The sequence below is a fragment of the Danio rerio genome, chromosome 15 (genome assembly GCF_049306965.1).
Source record: "Danio rerio strain Tuebingen ecotype United States chromosome 15, GRCz12tu, whole genome shotgun sequence".
Taxonomy (NCBI): Eukaryota; Metazoa; Chordata; class Actinopteri; order Cypriniformes; family Danionidae; genus Danio; species Danio rerio.
The window spans coordinates 38,402,501-38,422,699 of NC_133190.1; the positions used below are offsets into that span (position 1 = coordinate 38,402,501).

Here is a 20,199-nt window from a genome sequence, read left to right on the forward strand (position 1 = left end):
GCAGTGAGTAGTGCTGTTGCCTCACAGCAAGGCGGTCGTTGGTTCGATGTATAAAATGATTCAATCTTACTACAAAAACATTTTTAAATGGCAGTATTTAAATAAATGACAACAGTTTTATTATTATGAACATTATAATAGTTTCTTAGTGTTCCATTATTATTATTATTATTATTATTATTATTATTATTATTATTATTATATAGTGCCCTAGTGTCCCACCAGTGACCACAATATCGTACTGTTACTCATGTGATATTGGTTTTATTCAACAGTTCGACAGCATAATTGTGTATATAACAACAACAACAACGAAAAAAATCCAACACGGAGAGTCTCAAAAATCCTTTTGTATGAGGAACTACTTTCTTCTGTCATTCATTTACTTTTGCTCTGCTCAGTATGACAGGCTGAATCTCCGAAATTATATTTATTTAAAATAGGCACTATCCTTATAAATAAACTGCATAATTGCAGTCTAAACAGTTACATTCTCCACTAAAAAAAGCCTCAAAAGTACATTATGTTGTCCAACAGCTTCAATATTTGTCAAACTGTACTGAGTCTGTATGTTGTCACTGTATGTGGACTCTTGTTATTACTGCTGTTATTACAGGAATATTGCATGGCTATCAGCTAATTAGATTTGAGAATTTAGTTCACTATATTAATTTTGTTTTTGTGTTTTTAATCAAATAAATGCAGCCTTGCTTAACATAAGAGACCCTTTAAAAAAATTTAATTATTCCAAACTTCAAACCACCAGTGTACAGTGTGTCATATTTCATGTTTGCTAGAACACTAAATCAATAGAACACAAGTACACAGCCAAACACATGCTGATCACTGCTCACTCTTTCCATTAATACCATTAGCTTTCTAAATCCAAGCTGTGTCCTACTAACCGCTATTGTCAAGACCTTTAACCCCGTTATTCTATCTTTCCATGCAAATCCATCTATTGATTTATACCGTCCAGATGATATTTTACATCCTCAAACCAACCCTTAAGCCCTCACACAAACCCTTCAGCGTTTTCATTAAGGCATTATTTATTATGTTTATTAATCTATTGTACAAATGGGGGCCATTAGCTGCTCCCCATAATAAAAATGCTTTCTGGTTTTACTACCTTTTGGGGACAATAGCTACCCACAACGTAAGCAAAACCCACACATACACAGAACTGCACAGTGTAAGCTAGCTTGCATGGACAAACACTGTAGAAGATGATGCTGGTGTAAGCTGGTCTTTCTGGCACGAATAGCAAGCGCTACACTTCTCTGCTAATGTGAACATCCATCAGTGCGGTGATGGAGTCACAATGATGATACAATCACTTCCCAAAATCATGTCACATTATTTTTATGACAATAAGTCAGCGGGGTTGGGACTTAAAAGAAAGAGAGTTTGAATTACAACATACACTGTAAAAATGCTGGGTTCCAAACAATCAACTTGTGCTGGGACAACATGAAGAAATCAAGATACAGTAACTTAATAGTTTTTACAAATTTAAGTAGATTGAACATAAATTAATTAAGTTGTCCCTAAAAAAAAAAAAAACTCAAGAATTGTGTTGTTTCAGCTCATTTTAATTAAGTAGTTTGAACAAACAGCAAACATATTTTTGAGTGTGTTATTATTATTATATTTTAATATTTATTAATATTATTATTATTATTATTATTACTATTATTAGGGGCCAAAGTTATTAAATTCATGTCAACAGGTGAAACATTTTTTATTTACAATTGACCATTGTGTTGCCATGATGCCAAACGGCATTGAGGCTGTATTCAATTCAGCTTTATTTGTATAGTGCTTTTACAATGTAGATTGTGTCAAAGCAGCGTCACATAAATGGTCATAGTAACTGGATCAGGGTAGTTCAGTTTTTAGTGTTTAAGTTCAGTTCAGTTCAGTTTAGCTCAGTTCAGTGTGATTTAAAATCATTACTGAGAGTTCAAACACTGAAGAGCAAATTCATCGATGTGTAGCTCTACCAATCCTGAACCATGCGAGCCAGTGGCAATAGCGGAGAGAGAAAAAAAACTTCACCTGAGAGTGAAGAAAAAAAACTTTGAGAGAACCAGACTCAGTTGGGCACAACCATTTTAATTTCTCCGTTGGCCAAAAGTCATGTGCAGAGCTTCAGTCATGTGCAGAGCTTCAGTCACCGTGGTATCTCTGCAATGTTTATACATACTGACACCAAAATGTAGGGCATTTTGGGCCAACACCACACAGCCAGCGCTGAGAAAACAAACTGTGTTGCTGGCTCGTGTTGGCTTGTGTCTGGTCTTGTCTGGACAAAAAAGGCTGCGTATGAACACACCAAACGGACAGCTGCCGACTAAAAAGGAAGTGCAAGTTCTGAGCCTACACTGTAACAAATTGCTGTAAAATCTATTCTATTACAGGTAAATTTGATTGCCAGTAATACTGTAAAATTTACAAATGGACTTTACCAATTACAGTTGTGCTTTAAAGGGCACCTATGATGAAAATCATCTTTTGTAAGCTGTTTGGACAGAACTGTGTGCAGGTATAGTGTGTTCACAGTCATATGGTGATACAGTGCTATAAACACAATAAGTCTATTTAAAAAAAAAAATCCTGGCGTTAAAATAGGATCCAAATCCCTCCTATTTTGAGGCTGACCGCAATATGATGTAAGAGTTCGGAAATTCCCACCCATCCAATTGATTGACAGTCACGTACTAACATGTCTCTGTAGTAACGCGTATAATCATAACAACAAGACAGGACGTGTGCAAAGCTACCGGGAATAAAAGATCTGTTCAGCGGTCTGTGATCATCAATCATCATCAAATGTGCTCATGTATGAGTTTACGTTTACGTTTTAAACGTTTAAATGTTTTTAAAACAGTGCATGTTGGTAATGAATTACACCGATTTTACCGTCTTCATCACCACAGCCGCATGCCAGTACAATTATAACAGAAGACGCTTTAATCCCACTTTGTGGACGTTAAATCAGGTTTATTTTGTAAATTAACATAACGGATATCTATACAGCAGTGGATATTAACATGTATCCTGTCACATTTAACAAGCAAAAACAGAGCAAAGACAAAGTAAAATGAGAGACCAAATCAACTGACCAAAAGCCATCACTATATAACCAAAATGAAACGAAAACGGTGGTGTGAAGAACGATGCGACTAAAAATGAATGTCCACTCAAGACGGTGTGAAGTGTGACCTGCTGAGAGGGAGGAAAAAGTGCAGACCATACAAGAAAGACAAGACGGATGACAAAACACACACACGGATGAAGGGATGGAGAGGAAGGAGAGATGAGGGCCGCTGGTGCAGTGAGGCTGGCAGACAGACTCTCAATCAGTCTTTATGAACCACAACAGCACCACACCCTTCTGCGCATGTGTGTGTGTGCGTGTGTGTGTGAGTGAATGGTTACTTAAAGCCAACGCGAGTAAATCCTGTCTGCCCTTTAGTATGATTAGTTTTCCTCTGACAGAGAGAGAGAGAGAATTTGAGAGACAGCAATTGAACTGACTGCCCTCTTCTCTCGCTCTCTGTCTCTCCCTCTCTCTGTCTCTCACTAACAGACAGATGAAAGTAACTCAATTTTTATGGAATATTCGGTGCAGAAATCATCTTCAAATCCTGCCAAATTGCTCTGAATTGGATTATGCAGAAATGTCTTTTAGGCTAGATGGATTCATGAAGTTACGAGGGAGCCTATAGTATAGATGGATGATGGGAATTCTCTTTTCCTCTATATAACATTCTTATATTTCAAAAGGGGAATATTTTAGCATATTTATATTGCATATGAAGCAAAATATGAAACATTCCAACCCAAGCTCATTCTGGAAACGTAGCCCCGCGGACGTTTCTGGAGGCCGCGATTTACGTGGCTGGAGGTACGTAAAGGCCGCGTTTGGTTTTTTTCGAGCGAACGCTGCGGGGCAGTGTGGCGCCGCTCCGCTCCTCCTCTTCGCGCTCGCCGGCCGACGGCTCGCCTCCGAGTGGAGGGCTTTCCCGATGCAATCAGTTTGTCTGCTTAGCTCACAGCGTTGCGTCGGCGGAGCGGAGGCCCCGGAGGAGGAGCCGGAGCCGGCCGCAGTGGACGACGACCGGGATCGAGTCCGGGGAACAGCATGTTCCGGAAATCAGGTAAGACAAAAAACGGAATCCGAAATATAAGGGCGAGAACGCGGCGGGATCCGAAAACGTGGTCGAAATCGAAGACGAGGGCTTTTGCTTTTTTTTTTTCGATCCGGCGACTTTTCGCGCGAGAACGGAGCGGGCGCGCTGCGCGCTCCCGAGAGGCGCCCGAAACGCGAAAAAGCGCGCACAGCGGCCTCTCGCGGATCCGCGAAAACAAAAAAACGCTCGAATACGTACCTTCCGGGACGTAAATCGCGGTCCGCAGAAACGTCCGCGGGGCTACGTTTCCACAATGAGCCCGGGTTGAAACATTCACATGAAACTGTAATTATAAAATACCTACACACTGTAAAAATGAATATTTGTATGATGTTGAACTATTATTCTTGAATGGGATTAGTTTAAACGACTTAATATTATGTTAAATTTGCGCATATTTGTGTTAAAAACGTTAACAAAATTATTATCTTGAATGTTGATTGGATGTAATATTGTTTTAAAGCTGAAGAAACATAGAAACTTAGCAGACCTCAAATTAAATTTACAATAAAAAAAGTTTCGACCAATTATCCCCCCTCCACCCCTTTCAGCAGGGTATTTTCACACCTCTAGTTAGAAAAATGTCAGGAAAGTGGGTGAGTGCAGCTGTTGGTTGGAGTGTCGAGTGGTGAAAGAGGGAAGGGTTTGCATGAAAAAGGGAGTTTCAGTACATGCGCTACAGCTGATTTTCACACCAGCAACACAAACACAAATGCAGGGTAGAGAGTAGCTGAGTTTTCATCCAAAGATGCTAATTAAATTCATGCGCAAAACTGGAATATCGCATGTAATGCCGAGTTTAGACTGCATGATTTTCAAAGTAGTCGTGTCACAGATGTTTTCACACTGCATGACTATCTGGGCTAGCGTTTCGTCGCTGCTTTGTTTACACTGCAAGATGGATTGGTGACAGCGACATTCACACTGCATGACTTTACTATAGGAAGAATCGCCGACAACTTCATCCAAACTACGTCTCACAGCCAAAAACACGTAGTATATCTTTTGTTATTAACTACATAATGAGAAAGAAGCCTTTAATGGGGTAGAACATGTACATGTTTGCTCACCTGGGTTTAAAGGGAATTAGTCATTTCTCCTCAACGTTGATAATAAACCAATTTCTTTCTGTATGAAACGTCAAACAGACACGGTTGCTCCTGAGTCCTGTCAAACCTCCACTAGTTTTTCCTCCATTTCGTGGGTCCAAATAAACCGAAAAAGAGTGCTTTTAACTTCTCCCCCAGCCTCCCGCTGGCCTGCAGCAGGTATACACACACGCACACGCAAGTGAAAGCTGCTCTCTCATTGGCTGTAGGTGATGGCTGATGTTATTTTCAGTCAAAACTCAATTCACACGGCATGATTTGAATCGCCGACAGCTCCAGATATTTAGCATGCCAAATATCTCACAGGCATCGGCGACTCATCAGCGATTCTCTCAGATCGCGTCTTTGATCGTTCATACTGTGTGATTGTCACTCACGTGCACGAGCAGCGATTTGCCTGTGATTTCAGGCATTTGTCGGCGATTTCTCAAAACCTGTCGGCGAGCCAAAATCGGGGCTAAAATCACGCAGTCTGAACTAGGCATAAGACATGCGAATAAAGCAGCGTTTCCAGTAGTAAAAGTGAACAAAATTGTCACTTTCTGATTAACTAATGCCACATCAAAAGTAAATATGGATTTTGCTGTGGTAGGAGAGGCTGAGTCAATCTTTTCTTTATTCTGTACTGCTTGATAATGTTTTGTTCAGGATTCCTCTCAGGACCCCACCGAATCAAATATTTCAAACATATTTTCAAGAATACTACAAGGTTATTCACATGCAATTAATTTGAAAGAGGACCTATCAGGTCATAAATCTCCACAAATGTCCTCTGATCTGTCATCAGAATAAAATTCAATTTAGCAAATGAAATAATTCCGCTCTATTCTGGATTGTCGTTTGTTTCTGAAATGCATCCATTATTTATAAGGGGTTAAATGTTTGGTCACACTTTACAATAAGCTTTCATTAGTTAATGTATTTACTGACATGAACTACTAATGAACAACACATATACAGCATTTATTAATCATTGTTCATCACTTACTAATGCATTATTAAAACCCAAATTCATGCTTGTTAACATTAATGACCAGAAGTGAACAGGAACTAACAATCAACAACTGTATTTTGATTAATGTTAATAAACATGAATAAATAGTAAAATAAATGTATTGTTCATTGTTTGGTCATGTTAATAAGTACATTAACAAATACAACCTTATTGTACAGTGTTACCAAAAGTAGGTAAAGTGCAAATATAAAAAGCTGAAGTGAAGTGTGTTCGGATTGTTTCAGGATTGGTGAGGACGTGGCCCGTGTGACAGAGGGAGGAGGATATGCAGGTAAACACTTCCGCATGGGTTTCATGACTATGCCGGCGCCTCAGGACCGCGTTCCTCCTCCCTGCGGCCCGGGCTTCACTGTCCGCTCACAGTCTTTGCACTCAGTGGGAGGAGGAGAAGAGGAGGGCAGTCCCACCTCACGAAAACAACCTCCACCCAAACCCAGACGAGACCCCAACACCAAACTCAGCACCTCCTCAGAGACCGTCAATGCCGGCCTCAGCACCGGCAAAAGTGCCAAGGACAGTGAGAAATTTGACGGTAAGAACTCTTCTAGTTGCAAATATTCATTAGGGGTACCAAAGGGTCCTTATAAAGTATTCAATAAGATTTTTTTTTACATTTAAGGTCATAAAAAGTCTTAAAAGGTCTTATTATTACTTGCGAGAGGTCTTCTCATGAGTAATCACAAGAGGAATTTTTGGTGATGGAATTTTACATGATAGTGTGACTTTGATCTATTATTTTCCTTCGGCTTAGTCCTTTTATTTATCACGGGACACCACAATGGAATGAACCGCCAACTATTACAGCTTATGTTTTATGCAGCGGATGCCCTTCCAGCTGCAACCCAGTACTGGAAAACATCGATACACTCTTGCATTCACACACATATACCATGACCAATTTGGGAAACCCAGTCCAACACAGGGAGAACATGCAAACTCCACACAGAAACGCCAACTGACCCAGCCGGGACCCGAACCAGTGACCTTCTTGCTGTGAGGCAACATGCATTTTTTAATTAGTTTGTTTTACCTGATTCATTTAATGTTGAACTGGTTAGCCTCTTAACTTAGGTAATTAATTTGAGTGTAAAAGATTAATAAAAAAATGTTAATATATATATATATATATATATATATATATATATATATAAATATATATATATATATATATATATATATATATATATATATATATATATATATATATATATATATATATATATATATTTATTTATTTATAATTTTTTATTTGTGGACATTATGTAGAGTATTTTTTTTTTCATCTGGTCTTAAAATAGTCTTAATTTGATTTAATACATTTTTTTATAGTATAATTTGGTTCCATAAAAAAATAAATATGTTTTAACATATATTATATTTATTTATATGTGGGTTTAATTTATGTGAAATATTATAATAATTGAAAATATATTTTATTTTATTTTTGGCAAGGCTATACTTTAAAATAATTTACCATTTCAATAATATTCATGACATTTAATAATGCTAATTTTATTTTGTTTAATTATCATTTTATAGTACAAAACTATTCAGAAATAATTCTAACGTGCTGATTAAATGATAAAGAAACATTTTTATTTTTAATAAACTGTTGTGCTGCTCATTATTTTTGTGGGAACTAGGATACATTTTTATAGAGTTATAATTAATTATAATTAAAAAACTATATTAGCACATCAATTGTGTGTAAAATGACAGCAATGTCTTTAAATAATGAAAACAATTTTAAAATAAGTGCTTTCTAACTTAATATATTTCAGAATTATTGTTTGTGAAGTAGTATTAACATAAATAAACTGTTTTCTTTTAGGGTGGTTCATTCCGCTGTGGCGACCCCTGATAAATAAAAGACTAAGCCGAAGAAAAAGGAAAGAATTAATAACTATTGTCCATTAGAATATATTTTAGAGATGTTTTGTTTCTTGTAATGCCAAGATTAATTTTCAGCTGTCATTACCCCAATCTTTAGTCACATGATCCTTCAGAAATTATATAACATCATATTCTCATTTGTCGCTCAAGCAAAATGTAGTATTTTCCATGTTGAAAAGCATTATGCAGCTTCTATATTTTATAGCATATGCACATCAACCATCAACTCTTATAAAATATGATCGCAACCAGCAAGCATTCCCTCCCTCCACAAACAAATACACACACACGCGCATCACAAGACATCTCTTATTTTTTCCCTCCACTTCACTGTTGTATGCAAATATCCTCTCTTCTGCCATCTCTGTCATGCATGCCTTGTTCTCATGGATCATTACACACACACACACACACACACACACACACACACACACACACACACACACACACACACACACATCAAACACTCTTCTGTGCAATGCACATCACAAAGCAAGAAATTCTATAAACTATAAACATACGCACAAGCACCAAGAAAAGGGAAAAAAACAAATTCAAGCAAACTCCACACACACAAAAAAATTTGTAAAAAGCATTCAGTGGTAAATCAATTAATTGATTATTGCTTTGAACAAGGATCTGAATTTGTGGAAACTGACATCTCTAATACACACCATACATATCCATCAAAAATAGAAAGAAAAATGAAATAAACACCATACAGTGTGAAAAAATCTGTTTTCTATGGTTAAAAAAACAGAATCCCAAGATTGTTGTCAGAATTTTTCAGTTAAAAACACAATAGAAACAGCTAAATAAATGTCAACATTTTACAGTAAACTGACACATTTCATTATTTTATAGTGTTAATACACCAATGCTTTAAAGTACTTACATCTACAGCAGGCGGCATGGTGGCTCAGTAGTTAGCACGTTGTTAACGTTGTTGCCAGCCAGAAGGTTACTAGTTCGAGTCCTGACTGGGCCAGCTGGCATTTCTGTATGCAGTTTGCATGTTTTCCCATGTTCGCGTGGGTTTCCTCCAGGTTTCCCGCACAGTTTAAAGACATTCTTTATTTTGATGGTCCATCTGAGTATCAGTAGACTATCTGCTAAATATCTGCTCTTGATACTGCTCCTTTAACAGACATTATACTGACTATAAGAAACTTTGCAAGTACACTAACCCTAACCCCAACCTAACAGTCTACTTACAATCTAATAAGAATTAGTTGGCATGTAGATGCAATGTTACTTAAATTCAACAAATGGACCATGAAAATAAAGTGTGTTATTAATAAACTAAATTTGCCATAGTGTATGAGTGTGTGTGTGTGTTTGTGTTTGTGTGTGTGTGTGTGTGTGTGTGTGTGTGTGTGTGTGTGTGTGTGTGAATGAGAGTTTATGGGTGTTTCCCGGTATTAGGTTGCAGCTGTTTTATGCGTAAAACATATTCCGGAATAGTTGGCGGTTCATTCCACTGTGGCGACCCCTGATTAATCAGGGACTAAGCCGAAGGAAAATGAATGACTGAACATCTACACATCGTGAAGTTTATTCATAAACTAATTTCGAGAGGATCATGTGCTTAATTGACACAGCTGGCCCCGAGTCAAGCTAATTTACAAACCACCAATCAGACGATTCCTAACTCAGTATAAATAACCAAAGCATCTTACCTTTGGTCATCTTTGTCTTGAAGAATCCCCCTTCCACCCCCTGTCCTCCTCTTTTTCCTCTATAGGGCAGCACGGCGGCCCAGTGGCTAGCAATGTGGCCTCACAGAAACTATGCCTCGGGTTCGTGTCTCTACCCGGCATTTCTGTGTGGAGTTCATGTTCTCCCCGTGTTCGTGTGGGTTTTCCCCGGGTCCTCCTTCTTTGCTGGCACCAGTGCTAACCAATCCGCCAATCCGCACAAATCAATGCTCATGTCAAACTATTTTTCTTACAAACAGAGAAACATGCTAATATCTAGAATATGCTCAGTGTCATTCACACGACTACTAACACACATGGCACTAAACAATGCAATGAGCATTATTTATCAACATCAGATGTAACATAAATGCTAATGTATTTCACTTATTAGGAAAAAAGCTAAAATAACCATAGTAATGTTGACAAAAAACATAAAAAGTGAAATGTGTAACGCAGGGAATTTACGCTTATTTGCCATACAGTGGGCGGCATGTTGCCTCAGTGGTTACCATTGTAGCATTTCTGTGTGGAGTTTGCATGGTTTCCCCATTTGCGTGGGTTTTCTGCAGGTGCTCCGGATTGTCCCACAGTCTAGAGACATGCGCTATAGGTAAATTGAGTACACTAAATTGGTCATAGTGTATGTGAGTGTGTGTATGGCTGTTTCCCAGAAGAAGATAATTTGAAGAATGCTAAAAATCAATAAGTGGTAAACCTGTAACCATTGACTTCCATAGTAGGAAAAACAGATGGTTACAGGTTTTCAGCATTCTTCAAAATATCTGAAAATGTTATTCTTTTTAACTTTTTTAAATATGTATATAAATAATGTTTCTTTCATCTGTCGGATAGTTTTAGGAGATTGTTTGTTTCAAAGAACAGTGTTTATTTAAATTAGATTTCATTTTGTTTGTACTAAAATAAATATTTTTATTCTTAATTCTGACTAGTTTAAAGGGATAGTTTACCCAAAAATGACAATTTACTCACTCACTATTTACTCTAGCCGTGTGTGGTTTCTTTTTTCAGTCGAACATAAAAGAAGATATTTTGAAGAATGCTGAAAACCTGTAGCCATTCACTTTCATAGTAGGAAAAACAAATGAAAGCCAATGGTTACAGGTTTCCATCTTTCGTCAAAACATCTTCTTTTTCTCTTCTTCAGTTTTATGGGATTGTTTGTTTCAAAGAACAGTGTTTAATTGAATTTATTTAAACATTTTGTTCATAATGAAATAAATATTTTTATTCTTAAATCTGACTAGTTTAAGTCAGAGATAACTCACTATTTACTCAGGCCTGTGTGGTTTATTTTTTCTGTGAAGCACAAAATAAATTTTAAAAAATGCTGAAAACTTTCATAGTAGGAAAAACAAATGGTTACAGATTTTCAGCATTCTTCAAAATATCTTCTTTTGCAAAATTTTCATTCTTTTTAACATTTTTCCAATAAGTAATGTTCCTTTAATCTCAAGCATAAAAGAAGATATTTTGAAGAATGCTGAAAACCGATAACCGTTGACTTCCATGGTCAAAAAAACAAATAGTTACAGGTTTTCAACATTCTTCAAAATATCTTCTTTTGCAAAATTTTTATTCTTTTTAACATTTTTTTCACAGTAAGTGATGTTTCTTTCATCTGTCAAGCACAAAATAAGATATTTTAAAGAATGCTAAAAACTGGTAACCACTGACCTCCATAGTAGGAAAAACAGATAGAAGTCAATGGCTACATGCATTCAGCATTCTTTAAAATAGACTGGGTTGCAGCTCGAAGGGCACCCGCTGCATAAAACATATGCTGGAATAGTTGGCGGTTCATTCTGCTGTGACGACCTCTGACAAATGAGAGACTAAGCCAAAGGAAAATAAAAAGGGAAACTTATTTTTAACCAGGTTACAGATTTCTACTTGCGAGTCACTGCAATGGTAAATAGCTTTACAAGCCGGCCATTGATTTGCTTTGAGAAGCACTTGATACACACTTAACTGCGGCGCTGCACACACTTGTACCTTGCAATGAGTCAGTGTGCTCTTTTTACATAACAGACAAGAGGTCAACACACAAACACACACATTCACTTTCATAGACACCTGTAAACACACTCCAGGATCTTTCTAGGAACAAGTGACATCAGCTTGTGTCCTGCTCTGATTGGTCACCTTGAGCCAGGAAAGCGTCCGGATTGGTCGCCTGCTGGCTGCAGTGTCATTATGAACGGGGGCAACCGTTGCTATGGGCAACATTCGGGCCTATAAGTGTTTTACCGGCAGTGACTCTTCAGACTGAATCAAGCAAAACACAAATGATGCCTCTCAGAAACAAGCACACTGCGACAAGGTCAACACACACACACCCACACACCCACATACACAAAGATGATAACTTATTTTACTGCACACATCCTGCAATGTGCTGGTCTGGCAGTTTTATATTATACAACTGTTCTACTTTACTATTCCACACACACACACACACACACTCATTTCCACACACATTAGCCTTGCTTTAACCCTTAACTTGATCTTTTTACTGAGCTGGGCTTATTTCAAGTGCTTTCCTTTTTAATTCAGAGCAGAAGCGCACATTACAGCACACCTAACCCCACTCCAGCACTTGACCCTGTTTTACAATGTTCGCAACCTCATTTAGACTACATTAACCCTCAAAACATCAGACGGCTCTTTGCGGTGAAATTTGAAACGCAGCCAATTTTGCCTGTACTATATAGAGCACATCAACCTGTTAGTAGATTCAACCTCAGACATATTTTGGCAGAAACTGTGATACAGTTTCAGGGGATTGTTTGTTTTATAAAACAGTGTTTATTTATTTCATTTTTCTTCTGAATAAAATAAATGTTTGTATTCTTAATTTGGACTAGTTAAAAGGGATAATTCAACCAAAAAATTTTGTTTGCTCACTCAATATTTACTCAACCCCGTGTGGTTTATTTTTTTCTGTCGAACATACAAGAAGATATTTTAAAGAAAGCTGGAAACCTATAACTATTGACTTCCATAGTAGGCAAAACAAATGAGAGTCAATGGTTACAGGTTTCCAGCTTTCTTCAAAATATCTTCTTTTTATCTTCTTGGTTTATTTTTTTCTGTTGAACACAAAAGAAGATTTTTTTGAAGAATGTTGAAAACCTGTAACCATTGACTTCAATAGTAGGAAAAACAAATGGAAGTCTCGAAGAATGCTGAAAACCTGCAACCATTGACTTCCATAGTGTAAAAAACAAGTGGAAGACAATGGTTACAGGTTTCCAACTTTCTTCAAAGTATCTACTTTTTATCTTCCTGATTTAAATTTGTTTCTGTTGAACACAAAAGATATTTTGAAGAATGCTGAAAACCGGTAATCACTGACTTCCATAGTAGAAAAAAACAAAAGCAAGTTAAAGTCAATGAATTCAGGTTTCCAGCTTTCTTCAAAACATCTTCTTGGTTCCTTTTTTTCTGTTTAACACAAAGGAAGATATTTGGAAAAAAGCTTTTAACTGGTAACCATTGATTTCCATAATAGGACAAACAAACACAAGTCAATGGTTACAGGTTTCCAACTTTCTTCAAAGTATGTTCTTTTTATCTTCTTGGTTTCTTTTTTCTGTTGAACACAAAATCAATTTTGGGAAAAAAATAAACCTGTAACTGCTGACTTCCATAATAAGAAAAACAAATGAAAGTCAATGGTTACAGATTTAGAGCTTTCTTCAAAATATCTTCTTTTTATCTTCTTGGTTTCATTTTCTGTTGAACACACAAAAAAAGATATTTTGAAGAATGATGAAAACCAGGAACCATTGACTTCCATAGTAGGAAAAACAAATTGATATCAATGGCTACAGGTTTCAAGCATTCTTCAAAATATCTTCTTTTGTGTTTGACAGAAGAAACATCACTTATTGCAAAAATTTTAAAAATAATTCAATTTTCGCTAATATTCTGCCATTTGTAAACATTTGTAAGCTATAGAAAATGAAACACTACCACTTCAAAAAAAAATCTTTTTTTCATACATGTGTTTTCTGCTTTTCTAACCAAGAGAATATTTATAATTCAACAATCTGTAGTGCTGTAATGTCTCTTCTATGTCCGAGTAATGATCTGTAGACAGAGACAGAGATATTGGGGGGTTTTGTGTGTTTTACTCACTTTAGCTTCAGGCTCTTTGGCATTTCCACCACACCAAGGATTATTCCTCTAGAGAAGCCTCAAAGAGCTCAACATCTCTCCTCCTTCTTTTCTCCTCTCTTCTTTCTCTCCCTCGAGCTCCATGAGCTCTACACTTCCCCCATCTCCATCCATCCTTCACTGTTAAGCCTTCTTTTCCCACCCTACTTTGGCACCCTATTTGTTTTCCTCATCGCTGTCCTCTTTTATCTCACTCATTTATATATTCTCAAAGACCCGCCCACTTTTCCTTCATCCAAATGTAGACTATAATATGATATAACTTCCAAATACATGAAATAGAAAAGTCTTTCAACATCTGTCTTCCCTTTTTCCTCATTTTGAGGCACAACTGATGTATAACGTTCATCATTTCATTTTCTTTTCGGCTCAGTCCCTTTATTGATCAGGGGTCGCAACAGAGGAATGAACCGCCAACTTATCCAACATATGTTTTGCGTAGCGGCAGTGTTGGGAAGGTTACTTTGGAAATGTAATAGATTACAGATTACAAATTACCCTATTTAAAATGTAATAAGTTACTGTAATTTTCGATTACTTTATAAAAGTAAAGTAACTAATTACATTTGATTACTTTTTGATTACTTTTAATTTTCTAATAAACATTTTTAACTAAATAATTTTCAAGCATTTATACAGAGCAGGAGTGAGCTTACAGTAGCTCTGTTTACTGTTAGAATCTCAAAAGCTTTCATCACTTAAATAAAATTTATTTAATTTATTTAAATTTAAAGTAGAGCCACCACAAAACCAGACCTTATCACAAAAACATGTTTACTGTTGTTTCAAAATCACAATGTTAGTTAGTTGTGCAGGTGATTTATGGGGCATTTGCAATAAAAAAATACATCTAATTTTTGAAATTTTCATTTTTAAATCGAATCCACTTAAATCCAAATCAATCTTAGTGATCAATAAAACTGCCAATGAAACATATGAGGCAGAACTGTTCATTTCAATTATTTACTGTAAATAATATGCTGTACCAAACAGGAATAAATCATAGTACATAACAGCAAAAACAAAACAATCCAATAACACCAGGTGTTACACATTTTAAACAGTATTGATCCGCGATGTGTAAATGTAGCTTGTGTGGTAACTACTGCGCTACTTCACTAATAAAATAGCTTCGCTACTGTGAAAAGCAATTTGATTTTTTAGCGACGCTACCGTCACGCTACTGAGAAATGTAGTTAAGCTAGCTACACTGGTAATGTGATAACATCACTTTGGCCAGAGGAGTCTGCTGGTGCCCTGAAATTCCCAAATCGATAACTTTATAAATCATAATATATCATTAGAAATGAAAGGGTCTGTTTTTATTTCTGTACACTCACGATAACGACAAAAACATTTGCTTTTATAAAACAAAGAAACGCTAGCTTACATACCTGCAGATGCTTCCTCATGCTTTTCAATGGCAAAGAGGATTAGACATGGCTATTAATTTGATTTAACAGTAGGGGGGACAATAAATATAACATTTCTTATGAGCAATTTTTAAAGGATTTTTTTAAGGGGACAGAAATAATACAGCCGAATTGTACTTGTATGTCTCCGCAGTTAAAAATGGTTTTATTGTTCATATTACAGCATGGAGACTACATCATTATGGTTATTTTCAAAGTTTTTCTCAGGTTCAATGACAAAGCAAATTTTTTTTTGAAAACTATTTATTGCATTGTTTGTTGTGTTGTTTACAGTCAACAGACTGACTCCTGAAGCCGAATAAATGCAGGAAAAGACATTTTCCATACTCATAATAACTAACTGGTTTACATTAAACTTGTTAAATTGAGAGATCATATTGTAAATTGGTGAGCCTGTGAGGTTCATCTGCTAAACAGCCACAACTCAGAAAACATAAAAAAAAATGTTCACCCCTAAAAGAATTGTCATTATCCTTTCAATAAAGCACAACACCCTTACCTGACACTGTACATCTGACTGACCCTGCTCTGCCTGTTCCTCAATCAGTTCTTTCTCCTCTGCCTGTGATTGATAATGTGACATTAGTATTTTCATAAGCACTCATTCTGAAAGCCAAATTGCTTAATATGTGAACTTTTTGTACTTGGAGTTTTGCTGCACTGAAAAATTATCTTATGTCCATTTTCCTTTTCTCTGTCATTTTATCATTGAGGTAAAGTTGGTTTTATATTTGCACATTCAGTCTCTCATAATATAACCTCAGAAGAGTATTCATTGGAAATTCTAAATAGTAAAATTATATTAGCAGCCAACAACCATCAAAGTACAGCATTGTTTACAGTTAGTGTTAATATTATATTGGTTTACCTAAAGGTTCTATAAAGACATTGCAACTGATACAAAATACAGCAGCCAGAGTTTTATTGAAATTGAAGACACAAGAACATATCACAGCAGCATTAATAGAATACATTTTAGGATTCTTTTATTAGTTTATAAGGCACTACACAACATGACACCTTTCATACTTTTCTGACTGCTTAACAAAATATAATCCAAACCATTTGCTACGCTCTTCTAGCACTCGACTTTTAGAATTTCACTTTGTAAATCTGATGCGATCTGGCGGCACTTCTTTTAGTCACTATGCTGCAAAATCTTGGAATTATCTCCCAAATTAAGTAATAGAATCCCCCAGAATTTATTTTTTAAAAGCTTGTTAAGAAGCACCTTTTTAAAATTGCGTATGAATATAAGTTTGTGAAGTTTATGCAATTTATCTATATCGTGTAGGTTTATGTACATATGCATGTACGGTGTGTGTGCATGTATGTAAAGAATATTGTGTGTGGTTGTGTAGATGTATGCATATATGCGTGTACATGTATGCTTTTATCTGAGTATATATTTTGCTTTAATTGTCTAATATACATTATTTTGTATTTGGTTTATTTTACAATGCCTGTTTGTTGTTTGTGAAGTGCCTTGAGTTCCATGTATGTAGGAAAAGTGCTATACAAATAAAATGTATTATTATCATTATTATTAATGTTGTTTTGAAGTCAAACTTACATGAGATTTCAGTTCAAATACTCAAAGTACCATGGTAAACAATGTATGGAGCTGTCACTGAATGAATGTGCGAATATAAAACCAACTTTACCTCAATCATTTTATCTAGTCCATGACACTGCAATGCAAGTTTATTCTGTAGCACATTTTATATACAATGCTAATTCAAAGTGCTTTACATAAAGAATGAAAAACTATCATAAAAATCATCACAACAATAAAAACAAGGACATTTTGTATTTTAAATTAATTTAGTCACCTAAGAACAGAACTGAAATTGATTATACAAAAAATAAAGTGGGGCTAGTTTGGACGTACTGTAGCACAGTGCTCATTTAGCAAATCCACAGATAAACAATATGCTAATTGTGGCCGTTAATGTAAAGTTAACATTATGCCAAGTCGTCAAAAATGAAACAATGCACTTTGGCGTATTATTTTGCAGTGCGCCACTAACGTATGCAACAAGCTAAACAAGCATACGTTAACTACATAAGTCATTTTAACCGCTAATAGCCTAATACAGCAGATTCATGGATATCGGTAATCTGCATTTTTGCCGCAAATAATTTATAAATGATTCTGCATTAACTTTGAATAGAATCGATTTATTTAATGTGATTAATACACCATACTTACTCAAATTCAACACTGACCTGTAGCCACACACCTAACTTCTGCGTCTGTCTGTCTGTGACTGTGTTGACAGGCTGCGTGTACGTGAGGAGTAGGTGGATCAAACCACTATGAAGAAGCGGGGGTGAACTCTTTCTAAATGCATTTTAAATAATAAATGCGTTTTTTTTCTACTTAGACAATTATTTTAGGTGTACACACATATATTTTTCAAAATAGAGAGTGCGTTTATATATAAATATATATTTATATATTTTATTTGGTGAGGAGGACAATGAACATGGTCCCCCCTGATTTACGCCCGTGGTTGAGCCGCAAATCAAAAGCATCAGCTTGAATAAATGGCCTTAGCAGAAGCCATCGTGCATATCAAAAACGGGCAAAGCAATAGATTAATATTATTCAACATATCACAAAGATTTATAGAAAAATATTATATGTAACCCCATTTGTAATTTTTAACATTTTCAAAAGTAACTGTAATTTAATTACATATTTTTCTTAGTAACTGTAACTAATTACTGTTACTTTTATTTTGTAATTAAATTACGTAACGGCGTTACATGTAACTAGTTACTCCCCAACACTGCGTAGCGGATGCCCTTCCAGATGCAACCCATCACTGCAAAGCATCCATACACACTCATTTACATACATACACTACAGACAATTTAGCTTACCCAATTTACCTATACCACATGTCTTTGGACTTGAAACCAGAGCACCCGGAGGAAACCCACGCGAACATGGGCAGAACTCTGACTCAGCTGAGTCTCGAACCAGCTATCTTCTTGCTGTGAGGCCATCATGCTACCCACTGCGCCACCGTGATGCCATGTATTACTTTGTATACTTTGATTTTCATAGTACTGAAAGAGAATGATTCTAAGACACTGTACTATTTATTTAACTTTTTGATATTACATGTACATCTTATACCGAATTTTCCATTCATTCATTTTCTTTGCGGCTTTTTATTCATTAGGGGTTGCCACAGCGGAATGAACCGCCAATTTTTCCATTCAATCATTGCCAAAAGCGAAATAATATTATTGTTTTATAGAAAGTGTTCTTTGCATCTTTCTTTGCTTTATGGTACCATGGTACAAGCATATAAGGAAACAATGGTACGTTGATATATTACATGCTGACTGACTGATCTTATTCATTAGTTTTCTTTTTGGCTTAGTTAGTCTCTTTATTAATTTGGGGTCTCCACAGCGGAATAAACCGCCAACTTATCCAGCACATGTTTTACACACCGATGCCCTTACACACCCATACCATACACACATACACTACGGACCATTTTAGCTTACCCAATTCTCCTATACCACATGTCTTTGGACTGTGGGGGAAACCGGAGCACCCGGAGGAAACCCAGGTGAACATGGAGAGAACATGCAAACTCTGCACAGAAACGGCAACTGACCCAGCCGGGGCTTGAACCAGCGAACTTCTTGCTGTTAGGCAACAGCACTACCTACTGCACCACCGCGTCACCCTGACAGATCTCCAGTGTTGGGCAGTAGCGTCGCTACAAGTAGTAACTTACTTAACTACATTTCTCAGTATTTTGGCGGTAGCATCACTACTTTCTAAATCAAATAGCTTTTCTGTAGCGAAGCTATTATTTTAGGCAAGAAGCGCAGTAGCGTCCGCACAATATATATATTTACCGATCGCGGACCAATAAGTGATATATATATATATATATATATATATATAACTATATATATAGTTTAATGTAGTAACGGCTAAAATATACTATGGTAATTACCATAGTATATTAAATATTATTGACTTGGATTTAAGTTGCTTTGATTTAAAAATGAAAATTGCAAAAATAGCTTAGATGTGGCTAAGCTACTTTTGCCAAGTAGCTTTTAGCTTAGCTTGTTACATTTCCAAGAAGGTAGCTTTCAGTGTAGTTAAGCTACATTTTAAGTAGAGCAGCTAATATCTTAGCTCACTACATTTTTCAAGTAGCTTGCCCAACACTGCTGATCTCATATACCATGATATTTACTAGAAAATAGTAGTTCACATACACTATGGAACTTCCACATAAATGTCCAGAAGAACAAACACTCTGGTATGAATCTGATTGTATCCTCTTTTCTTCTATATGAACTCTCCCACAAAAATACTCTACAGTTATGGCTTTAGATCAGGGGTGCCCAAACTTTTTTTTGTATGAAGGGCCAAAAAAACAAATATCATTGAGAGATACATTGAGAACTACAGTGCATCCGGAAAGTATTCATAGCACTTCACTTTTTCCACCTTTATTTTTATGTTACAGCCTTATTCCAAAATGAATTAAATTCATTTATTTCCCTAAAATCCTACACAAGATACCCCAATAATGACAATGTGATTTTTTTTTAATTGTTGCAAATTTATTAAAAATAAAACACCTGAAAAATCACACGTTTATA

The 20,199-nt window shown here is 36.1% G+C and overlaps 1 protein-coding gene across 1 annotated transcript in view; it reads left to right on the top strand.

Moving 5' to 3' along the window:
• nyap2a (neuronal tyrosine-phosphorylated phosphoinositide-3-kinase adaptor 2a) overlaps positions 1-20,199 on the top strand; it is an 83,164-nt gene that overhangs the window by 21,627 nt on the left and 41,338 nt on the right. The window contains exon 3 of the mRNA XM_001340889.8: positions 6,548-6,855. Within this exon, the coding sequence (XP_001340925.3) occupies positions 6,548-6,855 (308 nt within the window). The remainder of the gene's footprint in view (positions 1-6,547; positions 6,856-20,199) is intronic.